Source organism: Phyllobates terribilis, unplaced genomic scaffold (genome assembly GCF_046119375.1).
Source record: "Phyllobates terribilis strain yellow unplaced genomic scaffold, ASM4611937v1 Scaffold_4__5_contigs__length_816908805, whole genome shotgun sequence".
Lineage (NCBI taxonomy): Eukaryota > Metazoa > Chordata > Amphibia > Anura > Dendrobatidae > Phyllobates > Phyllobates terribilis.
In genome coordinates, this window is record NW_027362764.1 from 815759466 (window position 1) to 815781429 (window position 21964).

At 52.7% G+C, this 21964-nt stretch overlaps 2 protein-coding genes across 4 annotated transcripts in view; both read left to right on the plus strand.

The window, feature by feature from the left end:
* Positions 1-11993, plus strand: part of LOC141266152 (microtubule-actin cross-linking factor 1, isoforms 6/7-like) — a 368828-nt gene extending 356835 nt beyond the window's left edge. For 2 of the 3 annotated variants that reach the window (XM_073680138.1, XM_073680140.1), the window contains exons 38-39: positions 797-917; positions 999-3736. In XM_073680138.1, coding sequence (XP_073536239.1) covers positions 797-917; positions 999-1024 — 147 coding nt within the window. In that variant the 3' untranslated portion in view covers positions 1025-3736. Of the gene's footprint in view, positions 1-796; positions 918-998; positions 3737-11743 lie in introns of those variants that run through there. The other variant, XR_012320208.1, reaches the window with a different exon arrangement.
* Positions 4494-9714, plus strand: LOC141264747 (uncharacterized). Its single transcript, XM_073677009.1, has 3 exons — positions 4494-4676; positions 4759-5498; positions 5650-9714. The coding sequence occupies exons 1-3, from the start codon at positions 4494-4496 to the stop codon at positions 9428-9430; spliced, it is 4704 nt and encodes a 1567-aa protein (XP_073533110.1). The 3' UTR covers positions 9431-9714.
* Positions 11994-21964: the final 9971 nt, after the last annotated feature.

Below are 21964 nucleotides of genomic sequence, written 5' to 3' on the forward strand. Positions count from 1 at the left end.
CGGGGGTTCTGATTTGCCTCTCTAGCAATCCTACAAGCAGCTCTCACTGAAATGTTGCTTGGTCTTCCAGACCTTATCTTGACCTCCACTGTTCCTGGTAACTGCCATTTCTTAATTACATTGCGAACTGGGGAAAGGGCAACTTGGAAACGCTCTGCCATCTTCTTGTATCTTCTCCTGCTTTGTGGCCTCCACCGTTCTCAGAGCTCGGCAGCTGCTTACAAGACCCCATGGCTGCTGTCTGGTGGCACAAGGTTAGAGGAGGGTTTATAAAGCTGGACATCTGCATCACCGGCCCTTCCTAACGATGATGGTGAACAAGCCATAACCCTAACAGGCTAATTAAGGTCTGAAACCTTGGTCAAAGTTATATGAGCACACAGATCTTCAAGGGTGCACAAACTTTTGCCCAAACTTGGTCCATTTTCCTTTTTTGTAATTTTTAAAATGTAAAAAATGACAATATATATATATATCTTTTTGCCTAAAATATAAAGGAAATGTGTCATCTGTAACTTTAGGCCTTTTAGATCATTTCATCTTCAACTTGCTTCACTGTTCTCAATACCAGGAATTTTGACCAGGGGGGCACAAACTTTTACATGCCACTGTAGATGAGGAGCTGGTGCTGTAGAATAAGGGGTGTAGTCCCATGTCTGATCTGATGTCATTACATCAGTGATGTCATCACCAGGGGGCGGGGCTGACCACCTCTCACACATATATACAGGCAGGTTGTCGGCGATCCTGCACTTCACGCGGTCTCCTCTCACGTCAGTGTCTTCTCCTCCATCAGATCGTCCTCCGGAGGACGCGCTCTGGCGATCGATGTCACAGGTCGAGGTCTTCACTGATTCCAGACGGGACAGACCTCATCTTCTTGGCAGCAGACGACGGCGCCAATTCCACTTCCGACGGTCAGTAGTGGACGTCCCGTGGGACTCGGACACTTGTGGGGCGTCCGTGACCATCCTCACCTCGCGTCTCTTGTGTTGCAGATAAGGCGGACACCCCGCCATCTTGACCTCATGTCGCCGCCATCACCGGGAAGCTCCTCAAGCTCCAGAAGTCTCCGCAGAGTAATAAGCCGGGCGTCTGCTGGACAGCGGCTCATCGGTAGCGGGGGCGACCACAACGAGTAACCAGGAGGATGAGAATGCCGGGTCCTTCATGAGTGGAGTCTGTAGCTGTGTGCATGGCGCCATCTGGCAGCAATGGCTGCTGACCACCCACAATGCTGTGCGCCCGCCGGCTCGGCACAGGAGGGCCCAGGACGCAGAGCGGCGCGCTCCATCACTGCTGGATGAAACCTCCTCATCTCTCATAGACATTTCAGCTCCTCACCACCTTCAAGATCTCTGCTTGCTGTAAGTGATCTCACAGCTGAGGTTTTGCTTCAGTTGTGTCTGGTCTGAGCAATCCTCGATTATATAAATAGCCTGGACTCCAAATGGCTCCTACCTGCATTAGTACCAAACCCTCAGCTGTGTGAGCAGGACGAGAGCAGGAGCAGTTTCCATTCACTGGCAGCAAGCAGAGATCTTGAGTATTGCTCGTAATGGAGACACAAAGTCTGATAGAAAGTCCCAGAACATTTCATTGTCCAATGATGAAGCTTCATTACAGAAGACTGCGTCAGCCCCATAACCGCTAAGACACATATATATGTACATGAAGCAACTGACGTGGTGGGGTCCGCCGAGCCACTGGGGTCCCCGTCGGCAGCTGCACATTGTGACATGGCCGTCACTTAGGGGCAGGACTGGCGGGTTGTAGTGAAGCAGCACAATGGAGGACGCTCATCTATGCTCATGACTGTGCGTCATGAGCATAGGAGGGTCTGTGCAGTGAGGAGAGGCAGCGTCCTGTACAGCAGAGACCACCTCAATGCATGTACTTCAATGGTGTCCCCCCGAGAGGTAGAGACATAGACCTGGGCCCTGCAGACATGCGACATACTGCAGCTGGGCCAGCTTGTACCGTGGGGTCAGCCGCTGACATGTGGTCGGTCGCTACAATGGGGCAGGTCGCTGTGGTGGAATCAGTCTCGCATTGAGTTCAGGATCTACAGTGTGGTCAGTGTGTCGTCAGTCTGAGCCGTGGGATCAGAGTGGAGTCAGTCTGATCAATAGGTTCAGCCTGCCCCGTGGGGTCGGTCTGTGCCGTGGGGACAGCCTGCCCCGTGGGGTCGGTCTGTGCCGTGGGCACAGCCTGCCCCGTGGGATCCGTCTGTGCCGTTGGGTCGACCTTCCCCGTGGGGTTGGTCTGTTCCGTGGGGTCGGTCTGTGCGGTGGGGACGGCCTGCCCCATAGGGTTGGTCTGTGCCATGGGGTCGGCCTGGCCTGTGGGGTTGGTCTGTGCCGTATGGTCGGTCTGCGCCGTGGGGTTGTTCTGTGCCGTGGGGTCGGTCTGCGCCAAGGGGTCTGTCTGTGTCATGGGGACGGCCTTCCCCCTGGGGTCCGTCTGTGCCGTGGGGTCGGCCTGCCCTGTGGGGTTGGTCTGTGCCGTGGGGTCGGCCTGCCCTGTGGGGTTGGTCTGTGCCGTGGGGTCGGCCTTCCCCATGGGGATTGGTCTGTGCCATGGGGTCTGTCTGTGCTGTGGGTACGGCCTGCCCCGTGGGGTCTGTCTGTGCCATGGGGTCCGTCTGTGCCGTGGTGTCGGCCTGCCCCATGGGGTTGGTCTGTGCCATGGGGTCGGCCTGCCCTGTGGGGTTGGTCTGTGCCGTGGGGTCGGTCTGTGCCGTGGGGTCGTTCTGCACCGTGGGGTCGGTCTGCGCTAAGGGGTCTGTCTGTGCCATGGGGACGGCCTGCCCCGTGGGGTCTGTTTGTGCCGTGGGGTCGGCCTGCCCTGTGGGGTTGGTCTGTGCCATGGGGTCGGCCTGCCCTGTGGGGTCGGTATGCGTCATGGGGTCATTCTGTGCCGTGGGGTTATTCTGCACTGTAGGGTCGGTCTGTGCCATGGGGTCGGCCTGCCCCGTGGGATCCGTCTGTGCCGTGGGGTCGGCCTGCCCTGTAGGATCCGTCTGTGCCGTGGGGCCGGCCTGCCCTGTGGGGTTGGTCTGTGCCGTGGAGTCGGCCTGCCCTGTGGGGTTGGTCTGTGCCGTGGGGTCGGCCTGCCCTGTGGGGTTGGTCTGTGCCGTGGGGTCAGTCCTTGTGGTGTAGTTTGCTGTTGCTATGGAGTAATTTACTGCATTGCAGTTGAAGTCGCAGTCCGAGGCCGGACCACTGCCCCCTCAAGTGATCACCTAAGATGTTTTGGCCCCACAAGTTGCCCATGATCTATTTTCATGTGATTGTGGGTAAACTGATGTAAGAAATTATGGAGGAATGATGGATCCAGTACGTAGAAGACAGGACAGTGAGGGAGGACCGAGGTCGGTAATGTGCAAGGAGATCTGGGGGCGCTACATGTATGGTCAGAGGGGGATGGAGCCCCCTGAAAACAGGAAGGAGACCGAAAGTGACAGGAAAGAGACAAAAGGGCGGTGAAGGTGTGCTGTGACACTAATACAGCGAGAGAAGATGAAGCTACAGGAGGGCATGGTGACACTAATACAGCAGGAGATGGTGAAGTTACAGGAGGACGCGGTGACACTGTTAGAGCAGGAGATGGTGAAGTTACAGGAGGGTGTGGTGACACTGTTAGAGCAGGAGATGGTGAAGTTACAGGAGGACGCGGTGACACTGTTAGAGCAGGAGATGGTGAAGTTACAGGAGGGTGTGGTGACACTGTTAGAGTAGGAGATGGTGAAGTTACAGGAGGATGCGGTGACACTGTTAGAGCAGGAGATGGTGAAGTTACAGGAGGGTGTGGTGACACTGTTAGAGCAGGAGATGGTGAAGTTACAGGAGGACGCGGTGACACTGTTAGAGCAGGAGATGGTGAAGTTACAGGAGGACGCGGTGACACTGTTAGAGCAGGAGATGGTGAAGTTACAGGAGGACGCGGTGACACTGTTAATTTTGAAGATGGTGAAGTTACAGGAGGATGTGGTGACACTAATACAGCAGGAGATGGTGAAGTTACAGGAGGGCGCAGTGACGCTGTTACAGCAGGAGATGAAGTTACAGGAGGACGTGGTGACGCTGTTACAGCAGGAGATGGTGAAGTTACAGGAGGACAAGGTGACGCTGTTACAGCAGGAGATGAAGTTACAGGAGGGCGCGGTGACGCTGTTACACCAGGAGATGAAGTTACAGGAGGACGCAATGACGCTGTTATAGCAGGAGACGGTGAAGTTACAGGAGGACGCGGTGACGCTGTTACAGCAGGAGATGGTGAAGTTACAGGAGGACGCGGTGACGCTGTTACAGCAGGAGATGAAGTTACAGGAGGGCGCGGTGACGCTGTTACACCAGGAGATGAAGTTACAGGAGGACGCGATGACGCTGTTATAGCAGGAGACTGTGAAGTTACAGGAGGACGCGATGACGCTGTTACAGCAGGAGATGGTGAAGTTACAGGAGGACGCAGTGACGCTGTTACAGCAGGACATGGTGAAGTTACAGGAGGGCGCGGTGACACTGTTTCAGCAGGAGATGGTGAAGTTACAGGAGGACGCGGTGATGCTGTTACAGCAGGAGATGGTGAAGTTACAGGAGGACGCGATGACGCTGTTACAGCAGGACATGGTGAAGTTACAGGAGGGCGCGGTGACACTGTTTCAGCAGGAGACGGTGAAGTTACAGGAGGGCGCAGTGACGCTGTTACAGCAGGAGATGGTGAAGTTACAGGAGGACGCGGTGACTGTTTCAGCAGGAGATGGTGAAGTTACAGGAGGACGCGGTGATGCTGTTACAGCAGGAGATGGTGAAGTTACAGGAGGAAGCGGTGACACTGTTACAGCAGGAGATGGTGAAGTTACAGGAGGGCGCAGTGACACTGTTACAGCAGGAGATGGTGAAGTTACAGGATGGCGCGGTGACGCTGTTACAGCAGGAGATGAGGTTACAGGAGGACGCAGTGACGCTGTTACAGCAGGAGATGGTGAAGTTACAGGAGGGCGCGGTGACGCTGTTACAGCAGGAGATGAGGTTACAGGAGGGCGCGGTGACGCTGTTACAGCAGGAGATGAGGTTACAGGAGGGCGCGGTGACACTGTTACAGCAGGAGATGAGGTTACAGGAGGGCGCGGTGACGCTGTTACAGCAGGAGATGAGGTTACAGGAGGGCGCGGTGACACAGCAGGAGATGGTGAAGTTACAGGAGGACACGGTGACGCTGTTACAGCAGGAGATGAGGTTACAGGAGGGCGCGGTGACGCTGTTACAGCAGGAGATGGTGAAGTTACAGGAGGACGCAGTGACGCTGTTACAGCAGGAGATGAGGTTACAGGAGGGCGCTGTGACACTGTTACTGCAGGAGATGGTGAAGTTACAGGAGGACGCAGTGACGCTGTTACAGCAGGAGATGAGGTTACAGGAGGGCGCGGTGACTCTGTTACAGCAGGAGATGAGGTTACAGGAGGGCGCGGTGACGCTGTTACAGCAGGAGATGAGGTAACAGGAGGGCGCGGTGACGCTGTTACAGCAGGAGATGAGGTAACAGGAGGGCACGGTGACGCTGTTACAGCAGGAGATGAGGTAACAGGAGGGCGCGGTGACACTGTTACAGCAGGAGATGAGGTTACAGGAGGGCGCGGTGACACTGTTACAGCAGGAGATGTGAAGTTACAGGAGGACGCAGTGACGCTGTTACAGCAGGAGATGAGGTTACAGGAGGACGCGATGACGCTGTTACAGCAGGAGATGGTGAAGTTACAGGAGGGCGCGGTGACGCTGTTACAGCAGGAGATGGTGAAGTTACAGGAGGGCGCAGTGACACTGTTACAGCAGGAGATGGTGAAGTTACAGGAGGGCGCGGTGACGCTGTTACAGCAGGAGATGGTGAAGTTACAGGAGGGCGCGGTGACTCTGTTACAGCAGGAGATGAGGTTACAGGAGGGCGCGGTGACACTGTTACAGCAGGAGATGGTGAAGTTACAGGAGGGAGCGGTGACTCTGTTACAGCAGGAGATGAGGTTACAGGAGGGCGCGGTGACGCTGTTACAGCAGGAGATGAGGTTACAGGAGGACGCGGTGACGCTGTTACAGCAGGAGATGGTGAAGTTACAGGAGGGCGCAGTGACACTGTTAGAGCAGGAGATGGTGAAGTTACAGGAGGGTGCGGTGACGCTGTTACAGCAGGAGATGGTGAAGTTACAGGAGGGCGCGGTGACTCTGTTACAGCAGGAGATGAGGTTACAGGAGGGCGCGGTGACGCTGTTACAGCAGGAGATGAGGTTACAGGAGGGCGCGGTGACTCTGTTACAGCAGGAGATGAGGTTACAGGAGGGCGCGGTGACGCTGTTACAGCAGGAGATGGTGAAGTTACAGGAGGACGCAGTGACACTGTTACAGCAGGAGATGAGGTTACAGGAGGGCGCGGTGACACTGTTACAGCAGGAGATGGTGAAGTTACAGGAGGACGCAGTGACGCTGTTACAGCAGGAGATGAGGTTACAGGAGGGCGCGGTGACTCTGTTACAGCAGGAGATGAGGTTACAGGAGGGCGCGGTGACGCTGTTACAGCAGGAGATGAGGTAACAGGAGGGCACGGTGACGCTGTTACAGCAGGAGATGAGGTTACAGGAGGGCGCGGTGACGCTGTTACAGCAGGAGATGGTGAAGTTACAGGAGGACGCAGTGACGCTGTTACAGCAGGAGATGAGGTAACAGGAGGGCGCGGTGACACTGTTACAGCAGGAGATGAGGTAACAGGAGGGCGCGGTGACACTGTTACAGCAGGAGATGAGGTTACAGGAGGGCGCGGTGACACTGTTACAGCAGGAGATGGTGAAGTTACAGGAGGATGCAGTGACGCTGTTACAGCAGGAGATGAGGTTACAGGAGGACGCGGTGACGCTGTTACAGCAGGAGATGGTGAAGTTACAGGAGGGCGCGGTGACGCTGTTACAGCAGGAGATGGTGAAGTTACAGGAGGGCGAGGTGACTCTGTTACAGCAGGAGATGAGGTTACAGGAGGGCGCGGTGACGCTGTTACAGCAGGAGATGAGGTTACAGCAGGAGATGGTGAAGTTACAGGAGGGCGCAGTGACACTGTTACAGCAGGAGATGGTGAAGTTACAGGAGGGCGTGGTGACGCTGTTACAGCAGGAGATGGTGAAGTTACAGGAGGGCGCGGTGACTCTGTTACAGCAGGAGATGAGGTTACTGGAGGGCGCGGTGACACTGTTACAGCAGGAGATGGTGAAGTTACAGGAGGGCGCGGTGACTCTGTTACAGCAGGAGATGAGGTTACAGGAGGGCTCGGTGACGCTGTTACAGCAGGAGATGAGGTTACAGAAGGACGCGGTGACGCTGTTACAGCAGGAGATGGTGAAGTTACAGGAGGGCGCAGTGACACTGTTACAGCAGGAGATGGTGAAGTTACAGGAGGGCGCGGTGACGCTGTTACAGCAGGAGATGGTGAAGTTACAGGAGGGCGCGGTGACTCTGTTACAGCAGGAGATGAGGTTACAGGAGGGCGCGGTGACGCTGTTACAGCAGGAGATGAGGTTACAGGAGGACGCGGTGACGCTGTTACAGCAGGAGATGGTGAAGTTACAGGAGGACGTGGTGACGCTGTTACAGCAGGAGATGGTGAAGTTACAGAAGGGCGCGGTGACTCTGTTACAGCAGGAGATGAGGTTACAGGAGGGCGCGGTGACGCTGTTACAGCAGGAGATGAGGTTACAGGAGGACGCGGTGACACTGTTACAGCAGGAGATGGTGAAGTTACAGGAGGGCGCAGTGACACTGTTACAGCAGGAGATGGTGAAGTTACAGGAGGGCACGGTGACGCTGTTACAGCAGGAGATGGTGAAGTTACAGGAGGGCGCGGTGACTCTGTTACAGCAGGAGATGAGGTTACAGGAGGGCGCGGTGACGCTGTTACAGCAGGAGATGAGGTTACAGGAGGACGCGGTGACGCTGTTACAGCAGGAGATGGTGAAGTTACAGGAGGACGTGGTGACGCTGTTACAGCAGGAGATGGTGAAGTTACAGAAGGGCGCGGTGACTCTGTTACAGCAGGAGATGAGGTTACAGGAGGGCGCGGTGACGCTGTTACAGCAGGAGATGAGGTTACAGGAGGACGCGGTGACACTGTTACAGCAGGAGATGGTGAAGTTACAGGAGGGCGCAGTGACACTGTTACAGCAGGAGATGGTGAAGTTACAGGAGGGCGCGGTGACTCTGTTACAGCAGGAGATGAGGTTACAGGAGGCGCGGTGACGCTGTTACAGCAGGAGATGGTGAAGTTACAGGAGGGCGCAGTGACGCTGTTACAGCAGGAGATGGTGAAGTTACAGGAGGGAGCGGTGACGCTGTTACAGCAGGAGATGGTGAAGTTACAGGAGGGCGCGGTGACGCTGTTACAGCAGGAGATGGTGAAGTTACAGGAGGGCGCGGTGACGCTGTTACAGCAGGAGATGAGGTTACAGGAGGACGTGGTGACGCTGTTACAGCAGGAGATGGTGAAGTTACAGGAGGGCGCAGTGACGCTGTTACAGCAGGAGATGAGGTTACAGGAGGACGTGGTGACGCTGTTACAGCAGGAGATGGTGAAGTTACAGGAGGGCGCGGTGACGCTGTTACAGCAGGAGATGAGGTTACAGGAGGACGCGGTGACGCTGTTACAGCAGGAGATGAGGTTACAGGAGGACGTGGTGACGCTGTTACAGCAGGAGATGGTGAAGTTACAGGAGGGCGCGGTGACGCTGTTACAGCAGGAGATGAGGTTACAGGAGGACGTGGTGACGCTGTTACAGCAGGAGATGGTGAAGTTACAGGAGGGCGCGGTGACGCTGTTACAGCAGGAGATGAAGTTACAGGAGGGCGCGGTGACGCTGTTACAGCAGGAGATGAGGTTACAGGAGGACGTGGTGACGCTGTTACAGCAGGAGATGGTGAAGTTACAGGAGGGCGCAGTGACGCTGTTACAGCAGGAGATGAGGTTACAGGAGGACGTGGTGACGCTGTTACAGCAGGAGATGGTGAAGTTACAGGAGGGCGCAGTGACGCTGTTACAGCAGGAGATGAGGTTACAGGAGGACGTGGTGACGCTGTTACAGCAGGAGATGGTGAAGTTACAGGAGGGCGCGGTGACGCTGTTACATCAGGAGATGAGGTTACAGGAGGACGTGGTGACGCTGTTACAGCAGGAGATGGTGAAGTTACAGGAGGGCGCGGTGATGCTGTTACAGCAGGAGATGAAGTTACAGGAGGGCGCGGTGACGCTGTTACAGCAGGAGATGAGGTTACAGGAGGACGTGGTGACGCTGTTACAGCAAGAGATGAAGTTACAGGAGGGCGCGTTGACGCTGTTACAGCAGGAGATGAGGTTACAGGAGGGCGCGGTATTTCTCTTCGTTCCATTTGATGCAATTTGAGCACATCTGTGTGGTCTCAGAATTTATGATGTTGCCTCAAGAGCTTACACTTCACAACGGCACCAGGTCTTTGGGGTTGGACCTACTGAAATGATGTTGAGTGTTGCCTGTGTGTCCAGCTCTCTTACCATAGGACATGAAGTGGTGGCCATCACTGGGGGAGGGGCAGGTTCTGTACCCCTATGTGTTGTAGCGTCAGTGTTTGTGGTCTGATCCTGCAGATTGGTAACTGTGATCAATGTGGGGGGGCTATTTCTGAATGCTGAGATAGCCATGCTGAGGGTCACTTACGTTATAGGAGTAAGGGATTGATGTTACTCTCCTCTGCAGCCATGTGATCCTGTCACCTGTACCCAGACTGCACCTGGCAGAGGACACATTAACTGATGCCCCGCCCACATGATGATGTCATAAGATCAGGGAAGAAGAGAAGGGGAATCTATTGAGCATGAGACCAGACAATGACATCACCAGACAAACCACACACTGGTCCATTCAGTCATCTCCAGAGCTGCACTCACTATTCTGCTGTTACATCGTGTCTTATCCTCCAGTCACCTCCAGAGCTGCAGTCACTATTCTGCTGTTACATCATGTCTTATCCTCCAGGCACCTCCAGAGCTGCAGTCACTATTCTGCTGTTACATCATGTCTTATCCTCCAGTCACCTCCAGAGCTGCAGTCACTATTCTGCTGTTACATCATGTCTTATCCTCCAGTCACCTCCAGAGCTGCATTTACAACTGATGTGACTGATGCCTAAGACATTATGTAAATGCAGAAGTCTGACCGCAGCTCTGGAGGTCACTAGAGTATAAGACATGACAAGGTGTCCCTCCCCTCACAGTGGCAGGTCACCCATGGGGAGGGTCTGAATGTCACATCACCCTTATGCTTGCTGTACTTTACCCCATTCCCTGTCTAATATGCTGGGGGGATCCAGGACCCCACTGATGACTGCAGGTGTCACTGCGCTGCGCCTTTATTCTGCATGTGACGTACGGACTGTCGGGGGGACACTGCTGCAATGTGAACGCTGACCTGTAACCAACCCTTGTATAAAGCGCATCTGTATAATAAAGCTTTTCTATATTCTCTGGTCAAAAAGATGATAATGGTGGTCTGCACTATGGTATCAGTGATGTCATCACCGGGGCGGGGCTGACACTATGGTATCAGTGATGTCATCACCGGGGCGGGGCTGACACTATGGTATCGGTGATGTCATTACCGGGGCGGGGCTGACACTATGGTATTGGTGATGTCATCACTGGGGGCGGGGCGGACACTATGATATCGGTGATGTCATCACCGGGGGCGGGGCTGATACTATGGTATCGGTGATGTCATCACTGGGGGCGGGGCTGACACTATGGTATCGGTAATGTCATCACTGGGGGCGGGGCTGACACTATGGTATCAGTGATGTCATCACCGAGGGCGGGGCTGACACTATGATATCGGTGATGTCATCACTGGGGGCGGGGCTGACACTATGGTATCAGTGATGTCATCACCGGGGGCGGGGCTGACACTATGGTATCGGTAATGTCATCACTGGGGGCGGGGCTGACACTACGGTATCGGTGATGTCATCACTGGGGGCGGGGCTGACACTATGGTATCGGTAATGTCATCACTGGGGGCGGGGCTGACACTATGGTATCGGTAATGTCATCACCGGGGGCGGGGCTGACACTATGGTATCGGTTATGTTATGGAACCCTAGGAGGAAGCGATCATGCTATTATAGAATTTTGGATAACTAGAGGAGGAAGACATGTGAAGACTCAAACTCCAAGGTTAGATTTCAGAAAGGCAGATTTTAAGCGACTCAGAAAGAGAATAGGAGGGATCCAATGGCTGGATGTCCTTAAGGACAAAAATGTCCAGGAAGGATGGGAAATTTTTAAAAATGAGATTCTCAAAGCGCAATCGTTAACAATCCTGAAAAGTAGGAAGAATGGGAAGCATTTAAGGAAGCCAGGATGGATGAACACAGAACTTAAACACATGCTAAAAAGAAAGAAAGAAATGTTTATTAAATGGAAAGAGGGAGGCATATCTAAAGAAGATTATAATGCAGTCTGCAGATCCTGCAGGGCACGTATCAGGTTAGCTAAAGCTGACAATGAATTAAGGCTTGCAAGAGATGTCAAAAGCAATAAAAAAGGATTTTGGGGGTATGTCAAAAGTAAAAGAAAAGTCAAAGATGCTATAGGATTTTTACAGGATGAAAATGGAGAAATGGTAAGAGAGGATGTTGAGAAGGCCGAACTTTTTAATTCCTATTTTGCATCTGTTTTCTCTCAGAAAGAAAATGTAACATCAACTGATCTTCACTGTCCTATTAAAGGAATAGAAGAATCCAAGTTATCTGTAAACAGAAAGACTGTGAGGGAATATTTAGCTAACATAAATGAGTTCAAGTCTCCAGGTCCAGATGAATTACACCCCAGAGTACTGAAGGAGATCGTATAAGAAATTTTAGAACCACTCTCCATAATCTTTGAAAATTCTTGGAGAACAGGAGAAGTCCCAGAAGACTGGAGAAGAGCAAATGTTGTTCCTATCTTCAAAAAGGGGAAGAAGGTGGACCCAGGGAACTATAGGCCGGTGAGTCTGACTTCTATACCAGGAAAGATCTTTGAACAAATTATTAAACAACATGTATGTAAGTACATGGATAACTATGAAGTGATTTACCAGTCTGCATGGGTGTGTAACTAACAAGTCATGTCAGACTAACTTAATTTCCTTCTATGACAGAATCACTGACTGGGTGGATCAGGGAAATGCTGTAGATATAGTATATCTTGACTTCAGCAAAGCATTTGACAAAGTATCTCACACCATCCTTATTGACAAAATGACCAAGTATGGAATGGACAAGGCAACTTTTAGGTGGATTCATAACTGGCTTAGTGATCGGACTCAAAGAGTGGTTGTAAATGGCTTCACATCCAGTTGGATGAATGTCTCAAGTGGGGTACCACAGGGCTCCGTCCTGGGACCTGTATTGTTCAACATCTTTATCAATGATTTAGATGAAGGAATTGAGGGTAAACTGATTAAATTTGCTGATGACACAAAGCTAGGAGGGATAGCTAATACTAGAGAAGAGAGAAGATTCAAAAAGACCTAAATAAACTGGAGCAGTGGGCAGCAACCAACAGAATGGTTTTTAACAGGGAAAAATGCAAAGTACTACATCTGGGCAATAAAAATGAAAAAAGCATATACAGAATGGGAGGAATAGAGCTAAGCAACAGTACATGTGAAAAAGACTTAGGTATACTAATAGATCATAGACTGAACATGAGTCAACAGTGTGATGCAGCAGCAAAAAAGGCAAATACAATAATGGGATGTACTAACAGAAGCATACAGTCTAGATCACGTGAAGTCATTATCTCCTCTACTCCTCCTTGGTCAGACCTCATCTGAATACTGTGTCCAGTTCTGGGAGGTATTAGGAGAAGCATAGAGTCTAGATCACGTGAAGTAATTATCTCCTCTACTCCTCCTTGGTCAGACCTCATCTGAATACTGTGTCCAGTTCTGGGAGGTATTAGGAGAAGCATAGAGTCTAGATCACATGAAGTCATTATCCCCCTCTACTCCTCCTTGGTCAGACCTCATCTGGATACTGTGTCTAGTTCTGGGAGGTATTAGGAGAAGCATAGAGTCTAGATCACGTGAAGTAATTACCCCCTCTACTCCTCCTTGGTCAGACCTCATCTGGATACTGTGTCCAGTTCTGGGAGGTATTAGGAGAAGCATAGAGTCTAGATCACGTGAAGTCATTATTCCCTCTACTCCTCCTTGTTCAGACCTCATTTGGATGCTGTGTCCAGTTCTGGGAGGTATTAGGAGAAGCATAGAGTCTGGATCACGTGAAGTAATTATCCCCCTCTACTCCTCCATGGTCAGACCTCATCTGGATACTGCGTCCAGTTCTGGGAGGTATTAGGAGAAGCATAGAGTCTAGATCACGTGAAGTCATTATCCCCTCTACTCCTCCTTGTTCAGACCTCATCTGGATACTGTGTCCAGTTCTGGGAGGTATTAGGAGAAGCATAGAGTCTAGATCACGTGAAGTCATTATTCCCCTCTACTCCTCCTTGGTCAGACCTCATCTGGATACTGTGTCCAGTTCTGGGAGGTATTAGGAGAAGCATAGAGTCTAGATCACGTGAAGTAATTATCTCCCTCTACTCCTCCTTGGTCAGACCTCATCTGGATACTGCGTCCAGTTCTGGGAGGTATTAGGAGAAGCACAGAGTCTAGATCACGTGAAGTAATTACCCCCCTCTACTCCTCCTTGGTCAGACCTCATCTGGATACTGTGTCCAGTTCTGGGAGGTATTAGGAGAAGCATAGAATCTAGATCACGTGAAGTAATTATCCCCTCTACTCCTCCTTGCTCAGACCTCATCTGGATACTGCGTCCAGTTCTGGGAGGTATTAGGAGAAGCATAGAGTCTAGATCACGTGAAGTCATTATCCCCCTCTACTCCTCCTTGGTCCTACCTCATCTGGATACTGTGTCCAGTTCTGGGAGGTATTAGGAGAAGCAGAGAGTCTAGATCACGTGAAGTAATTATCTCCTCTACTCCTCCTTGGTCAGACCTCATCTGGATACTGTGTCCAGTTCTGGGAGGTATTAGGAGAAGCATAGAGTCTAGATCACGTGAAGTCATTATCGGTCTTTACTCCTCTTTGGTCAGACCTCATCTGGAATACTGTGTACAGTTCTGGGCACATTTTAAAAAAGACATAGACAAACTGGAGCAAGTTCAGAGAAGAGCGACCAGAATGGTGACTGGTCTGCAAACCATGTCCTATGAGGAACGGTTGCAGGATTTGGGAATGTTTAGCTGCAAAAGAGAAGACTGAGAGGAGACTTAATAGCCGTCTACAAATATCTGCAGGGCTGTCACATTGTAGAAGGATCATCTTTATTCTCATTTGCACAAGGAAAGACTAGAAGCAATGGGATGAAACTAAATGGGAGGAGACACAGATTAGATATTAGAAGACCCTGTATGACAGTGAGGAGATCAATGAGAGGAACAGGCGGCCACGAGAGGTGGTGAGGTCTCCTTCAATGGACGTCTTCAGAGGCTGGACAGACATCTGTCTGAGATGATCTAGTGAATCCTGCTTTGAGCAGGGGGTTGGACCAGATGACCCAGGAGGTCCCTTCCAACTCTACCATTCTATGATTCTATGTCATCACTGGGGGCGGGGCTGACACTATGGTATCGGTGATGTCATCACCAGGGGCGGGGCTGACACTATGGTATCGGTGATGTCATCACCAGGGGCGGGGCTGACACTATGGTATCAGTGATGTCATCACCGGGGGCGGGGCTGACACTATGGTATCGGTAATGTCATCACTGGGGGCGGGGCTGACACTACGGTATCGGTGATGTCATCACCGGGGGCGGGGCTGACACTATGGTATCGGTAATGTCATCACCGGGGAGGGGCTGACACTATGGTATCAGTGATGTCATCACTGGGGGTGGGGCTGACACTATGGTATCGGTGATGTCATCACTGGGGGCGGGGCTGACACTATGGTATCAGTGATGTCATCACCGGGGGCGGGGCTGACACTATGGTATCGGTAATGTCATCACTGGGGGCGGGGCTGACACTACGGTATCGGTGATGTCATCACTGGGGGCGGGGCTGACACTATGGTATCGGTAATGTCATCACTGGGGGCGGGGCTGACACTATGGTATCGGTGATGTCATCACCAGGGGCGGGGCTGACACTATGGTATCAGTGATGTCATCACCAGGGGCGGGGCTGACACTATGGTATCGGTGATGTCATCACTGGGGGCGGGGCTGACACTATGGTATCGGTGATGTCATCACCAGGGGCGGGGCTGACACTATGGTATCGGTGATGTCATCACCGGGGGCGGGGCTGACACTATGGTATCGGTGATGTCATCACTGGGGGCGGGGCTGACACTATGGTATCGGTGATGTCATCACCGGGGGCGGGGCTGACACTATGGTATCGGTGATGTCATCACTGGGGGCGGGGCTGACACTATGGTATCGGTGATGTCATCACCAGGGGCGGGGCTGACACTATGGTATCAGTGATGTCATCACCGGGGAGGGACTGACACTATGGTATCAGTGATGTCATCACCGGGGAGGGGCTGACACTATGGTATCAGTGATGTCATCACTGGGGGCCGGGCTGACACTATGGTATCAGTGATGTCATCACTGGGGGCCGGGCTGACACTATGGTATCGGTGATGTCATCACTGGGGCGGGGCTGACACTATGGTATCGGTGATATCATCACTGGGGTGGGGCTGACACTATGGTATCAGTGATGTCATCACCGGGGAGGGACTGACACTATGGTATCAGTGATGTCATCACCGGGGAGGGGCTGACACTATGGTATCAGTGATGTCATCACTGGGGGCCGGGCTGACACTATGGTATCGGTGATGTCATCACCAGGGGCGGGGCTGACACTATGGTATCGGTGATGTCATCACCAGGGGCGGGGCTGACACTATGGTATCGGTAATGTCATCACCAGGGGCGGGGCTGACACTATGGTATCGGTGATATCATCACTGGGGTGGGGCTGACACTATGGTATCAGTGATGTCATCACCGGGGAGGGACTGACACTATGGTATCAGTGATGTCATCACCGGGGAGGGGCTGACACTATGGTATCAGTGATGTCATCACTGGGGGCCGGGCTGACACTATGGTATCAGTGATGTCATCACTGGGGGCCGGGCTGACACTATGGTATCAGTGATGTCATCACTGGGGGCCGGGCTGACACTATGGTATCGGTGATATCATCACTGGGGCGGGGCTGACACTATGGTATCAGTGATGTCATCACTGGGGGTGGGGCTGACACTATGGTATCAGTGATGTCATCACCGGGGCGGAGCTGACACGATGGTATCAGTGATGTCATCACCAGGGGTGGGGCTGACACTATGGTATCAGTGATGTCATCACTGGGGGCGGGGCTGACACTATGGTATCAGTGATGTCATCACCGGGGAGGGGCTGACACTATGGTATCAGTGATGTCATCACTGGGGGCGGGGCTGACACTATGGTATCAGTGATGTCATCACCGGGGAGGGGCTGACACTATGGTATCAGTGATGTCATCACTGGGGGCCGGGCTGACACTATGGTATCAGTGATGTCATCACCGGGGGCGGGGCTGACACTATGGTATCGGTGATGTCATCACTGGGGGCGGGGCTGACACTATGGTATCAGTGATGTCATCACCGGGGGCGGGGCTGACACTATGGTATCGGTGATGTCATCACTGGGGGCGGGGCTGACACTATGGTATCAGTGATGTCATCACCGGGGAGGGGCTGACACTATGGTATCAGTGATGTCATCACTGGGGGCGGGGCTGACACTATGGTATCAGTGATGTCATCACCGGGGAGGGGCTGACACTATGGTATCAGTGATGTCATCACTGGGGGTGGGGCTGACACTATGGTATCGGTGATGTCATCACTGGGGGCGGGGCTGACACTATGGTATCAGTGATGTCATCACTGGGGGTGGGGCTGACACTATGGTATCAGTGATGTCATCACCGGGGAGGGGCTGACACTATGGTATCAGTGATGTCATCACTGGGGGTGGGGCTGACACTATTGTATCAGTGATGTCATCACTGGGGGTGGGGCTGACACTATGGTATCAGTGATGTCATCACCGGGGCGGAGCTGACACGATGGCATCAGTGATGTCATCACTGGGGCGGGGCTGACACTATGGTATCGGTGATATCATCACTGGGGCGGGGCTGACACTATGGTATCAGTGATGTCATCACCGGGGAGGGGCTGACACTATGGTATCAGTGATGTCATCACTGGGGGCCGGGCTGACACTATGGTATCAGTGATGTCATCACCGGGGGCGGGGCTGACACTATGGTATCGGTGATGTCATCACTGGGGGCGGGGCTGACACTATGGTATCAGTGATGTCATCACCGGGGGCGGGGCTGACACTATGGTATCAGTGATGTCATCACTGGGGGTGGGGCTGACACTATTGTATCAGTGATGTCATCACTGGGGGTGGGGCTGACACTATGGTATCAGTGATGTCATCACCGGGGCGGAGCTGACACGATGGTATCAGTGATGTCATCACTGGGGCGGGGCTGACACTATGGTATCAGTGATGTCATCACCGGGGGCGGGGCTGACACTATGGTATCAGTGATGTCATCACCGGGGCGGAGCTGACACGATGGTATCGGTGATGTCATCACTGGGGGCGGGTCTGACACTATGGTATCAGTGATGTCATCTCTGGGGGAGGGGCTGACACCATTGTATCAGTGATGTCATTACTGGGGGCGGGGCTGACACTATGGTATCAGTGATGTCATCACTGGGGGTGGGGCTGACACTGTGGTATCAGTGATGTCATCTCTGGGGGTGGGGCTGACACCATTGTATCAGTGATGTCATTACTGGGGGCGGGGCTGACACTATGGTATAAGTGAAGTCATCACTGTGGGCGGAGCTGACAACCGCTCACACACAATATACAGGCTGGTGGTCTGACACTATGGTATCGGTGATGTCATCACCAGGGGCGGGGCTGACAACCGCTCACTGACAATATACAGGCGGGTCGTCTGCACTATGGTATCGGTGATGTCATCACTGAGGGCGGGGCTGACACGATGATATCAGTGATGTCATCACCGGGGGCGGGGCTGACAACCGCTCACACATGTATACAGAATGGTTGTCAGCAGTAATAGATAATCTGCATTTTTGCCTAGTCGGCCCTGGATGTATCACCACCATGCTTTACACTGTAGGCATCAGATGCTTGTAAAATGTCATCTGTCGTTTACACATATCAGGATAATTAAAGGGGTCTTCCCATCTCCAAGGTCCTTTCCCAATATGTAGTAGATGTAATAGTAATAATATTATCAAACACCTTCAATGAGAGCTGTAGTATAGTTCTTCTGATTCGCTATGTCGCTTACCCCCATGTGCATTGTAGTAGCTTAGGTATCCATGGTTACGGACACTTATATAGTGACAGTTGATAGTGGTCGTAACCATGGATACCTAAGCTACTACAATGCTCTGCCATAGGGTTAAGCGACATAGTGAATCAGAAGAACTATACTACAGTTCTCATTGAAGGTATTTGCTAAAATTATTAATATTACATATACTACATATTGGGACAGGACCTTGGAGATGGGACTACCCCTTTAAGTGTTCTGTCCTCCATGCTTTACACGGCAGGTATCAGGTGCTTCTTTTGTACTGCGGCCTGTGATCATCAGACATGTGGTACTGCAGTATCTGAACTGTATCTCAGCCTCCTCTGTCCAGACACATTGCTCCAGACCTGCTGCTGAGCTGCGGCGGGGGTCCGGTCTGGACGGTGGGAGAATTGGCGACGATTGTAGGTCTGAGGCTTCTGTGACTGCGTTCTCACGGCTGCACCTGATCCACTGCACCTGCGGTAATGCCCGGCCTGTTAGTCACACTCATGTGGGGGGCACTTACTTGTCCACATTGTATTGCTGGATATTGAGATGTGACACATGATCCTTTTTGCTGGTGGGGGGCACTTACTTTTCCGGATGGTTGGACTGAAATGTGATGACTCGCGCTTTGCAATGGCTTCTTTCTGTTCATGTTGCTGACATTGTTCACACTGATAAGAAGAGTCTGTCCTGGGGGTAGAGATAGGGATCAGCGGCGTCCTGCGATCAGCGGCGTCCTGCGATCAGCGGCGTCCTGCGATCAGCGGCGTGGGATCGGGCAATGCACCATTCATGGATGTGATAGGTGACCCTTGGGGGTCCGCTCTGCACTGGGCTCCGGCTGAGGGCCCCGCTCATGTAGAGCCACTAGTGTGGGGGTTCAGCTTCTCTGATTGTCAGCTCCTGGGCCCAGTCATCCTCCTGCAGCCACCAGCAATCAGGAGCTACACAGAATGCAGGAGTCCCCCTGGGGGTGTATATTTATGCAGCGGAGGGGCAGGTGTGACCTGATGCCGGCAGGGAGCGTGAGAACATTATACACCTTGAGTGAGATGAGGGTCATGAACTTCTCGGGGGGGAGAAATCGCTTACATAGCAACTTCCTAATGTGATGATATTGTTGGTACAACCTTCAGGTGTGAACAGCAGTTGGTGTTCAGAGGGACATGCACTGAGCACACAGCCGGGTCACACACCCCAAGCCACACTGCCAGGGTGACAAGAGGGGTCTCCTGGCAAAAATTACTATAATCCCTGTCCAGGTCCGGACCCCTACATACTTCCCCTGTAGCCCCCTGCAGCCTGGCTCCTTACCCCCTTCCATGCTACAGAGACACAGCTGGGCGTCAAAACAATAAGAATATGGAAAATCTACTAAGCCGTGTATACAGCTCTTATGTAGAGCTGTGTGTCTCCATGGCAACTACAAATGCTGCAGAGGCCATCACTTGACCTCCTCCTGAGTCCTGTAGATATCTCCATGGTCAGTGCAGTAACATTCACACTCAACAGGCAATAGAGCACAACTGTATCAGGGAAGAAGGGCACGGAAGAAACAAGCAGATGGCACAGACAAGCCAAAGAACAGAAGCGTAGCTCTGAACCTGCAGCTCAACAAGCAAGAAACACTCCATGAGCTCTGAACCTGCAGCTCCACAAGCAAGAAACACTCCATGAGCTCTGAACCTGCAGCTCCACAAGCAAAAAACTCTCCTAGAGCTCTGAACCTGCAGCTCTACAAGCAAGAAACACTCCCTGAGCTCTGAACCTGCAGCCCCACAAGCAAGAAACGCTCCCTGAGCTCTGAACCTGCAGCTCCACAAGCAATAAACACTCCCTGAGCTCTGAACCTGCAGCTCCACAAGCAATAAACGCTCCCTGAGCTCTGAACCTGCAGCTCCACAAGCATTAAACACTCCCTGAGCTCTGAACCTGCAGCTCCACAAGCAATAAACACTCCCTGAGCTCTGAACCTGCAGCTCCACAAGCAAGAAACACTCCCTGAGCTCTGAACCTGCAGCTCCACAAGCAAGAAACACTCCCTGAGCTCTGGACTTGCAGCTCCACAAGCAAGGTACACCCCCAAGCTCTGAATCTGCAATTCAGCAACCAAGAAACACCCCCTGACTCTGACCATGTAGTTCCACAGAGTGCACCCTCTGAGCTCTTAGCTGGCCGCTCCACAAGCAGGGTACATCCCCTAAGCTCAGAACCTGCAATTCAGAAAGAAAGGACCACCCCCTGAGCTCTGAACTCGCATCTACACCGTAAAGACCACCCCTGACATGTGAACTGCAATACCATTATTAAGAAACACCCACTGTGCTCTGAACCTGCAGCTCCACAAGCAAGAAAAATAACTGAGCTCTGAACCCGCAATTGCAAAAGCAAGGACCACCCCCTAAAGTCTGAACCCGCTGCTCCACAAGCAAGGAACACTCTGATCACTGAGCCTGCAGCTTCATCTATGTGGAAGCAGAAGAGCTTATACTGATAGAAAACTATCACTGAGATAATAGAGAGGTGGGGGATACAGCATAAGGCCACATTCACACGGTCAGTATTTGGTCAGTATTTTCCATCAGTATTTGTAACCAGGAGTGGGTGATAGATACAGAAGTGGTGACGTGTTTCCATTATTCCTTTCCTCTGATTGTTCCTCTCCTGATTTTAGCTACAAATACTGATGCAAAATACTGACCAAATACTGGAGGCTGCCTACGGAGAACTCTATGGGCCCAACAGCAGCTGTGGGACCCCTTGTCCTGTGGGGCCCCTTCTCTTGTTTGGCCCCTTCTCTTGTTTGGCCCCTTCTCCTGTGGGGCCCCTTCTCTTGTTTAGCCCCTTCTCCTGAGGGGCCCCTTCTCCTGTGTAGCCCATTCTCTTGTTTGGCCCCTGCTCCTGTGGGGCCCCTTCTCTTGTTTGGCCCCTTCTCCAGTGGGGCCCCTTCTCTTGTTTGGCCCCTTCTCCTGTGGGGCCCCTTCTCCTGTGTGGCCCCTTCTCCTGTCTGGCCCCTTCTCCTGTGGGGCCCCGTCTCCTGTGGAGCCCCTTCTCTTGTTTGGCCCCTTCTCCTGTGGGGCCCCTTCTCTTGTTTGGCCCCTTCTCCTGTGGGGCCCCTTCTCCTGTGGGGCCCCTTCTCTTTTCTGGCCCCTTCTCTTGTTTGGCCCCTTCTCCTGTGTGGCCCCTTCTCCTGTGTGGCCCTTCTCCTGTGGGGTCCCTTCTCTTGTTTGGCCCCTTCTCCTGTCTGGCCCCTTCTCCTGTGGGGCCCCTTCTCCTGTGGGGCCCCTTCTCTTGTTTGGCCCCTTCTCCTGTGGGGCCCCGTCTCCTGTGTGGCCCCTTCTCCTGTGGGGCCCCGTCTCCTGTGTGGCCCCTTCTCATGTCTGGCCCCTTCTCCTGTGGGGCCCCTTCTCTTATTTGGCCCCTTCTCCTGTGGGGCCCCTTCTCTTGTTT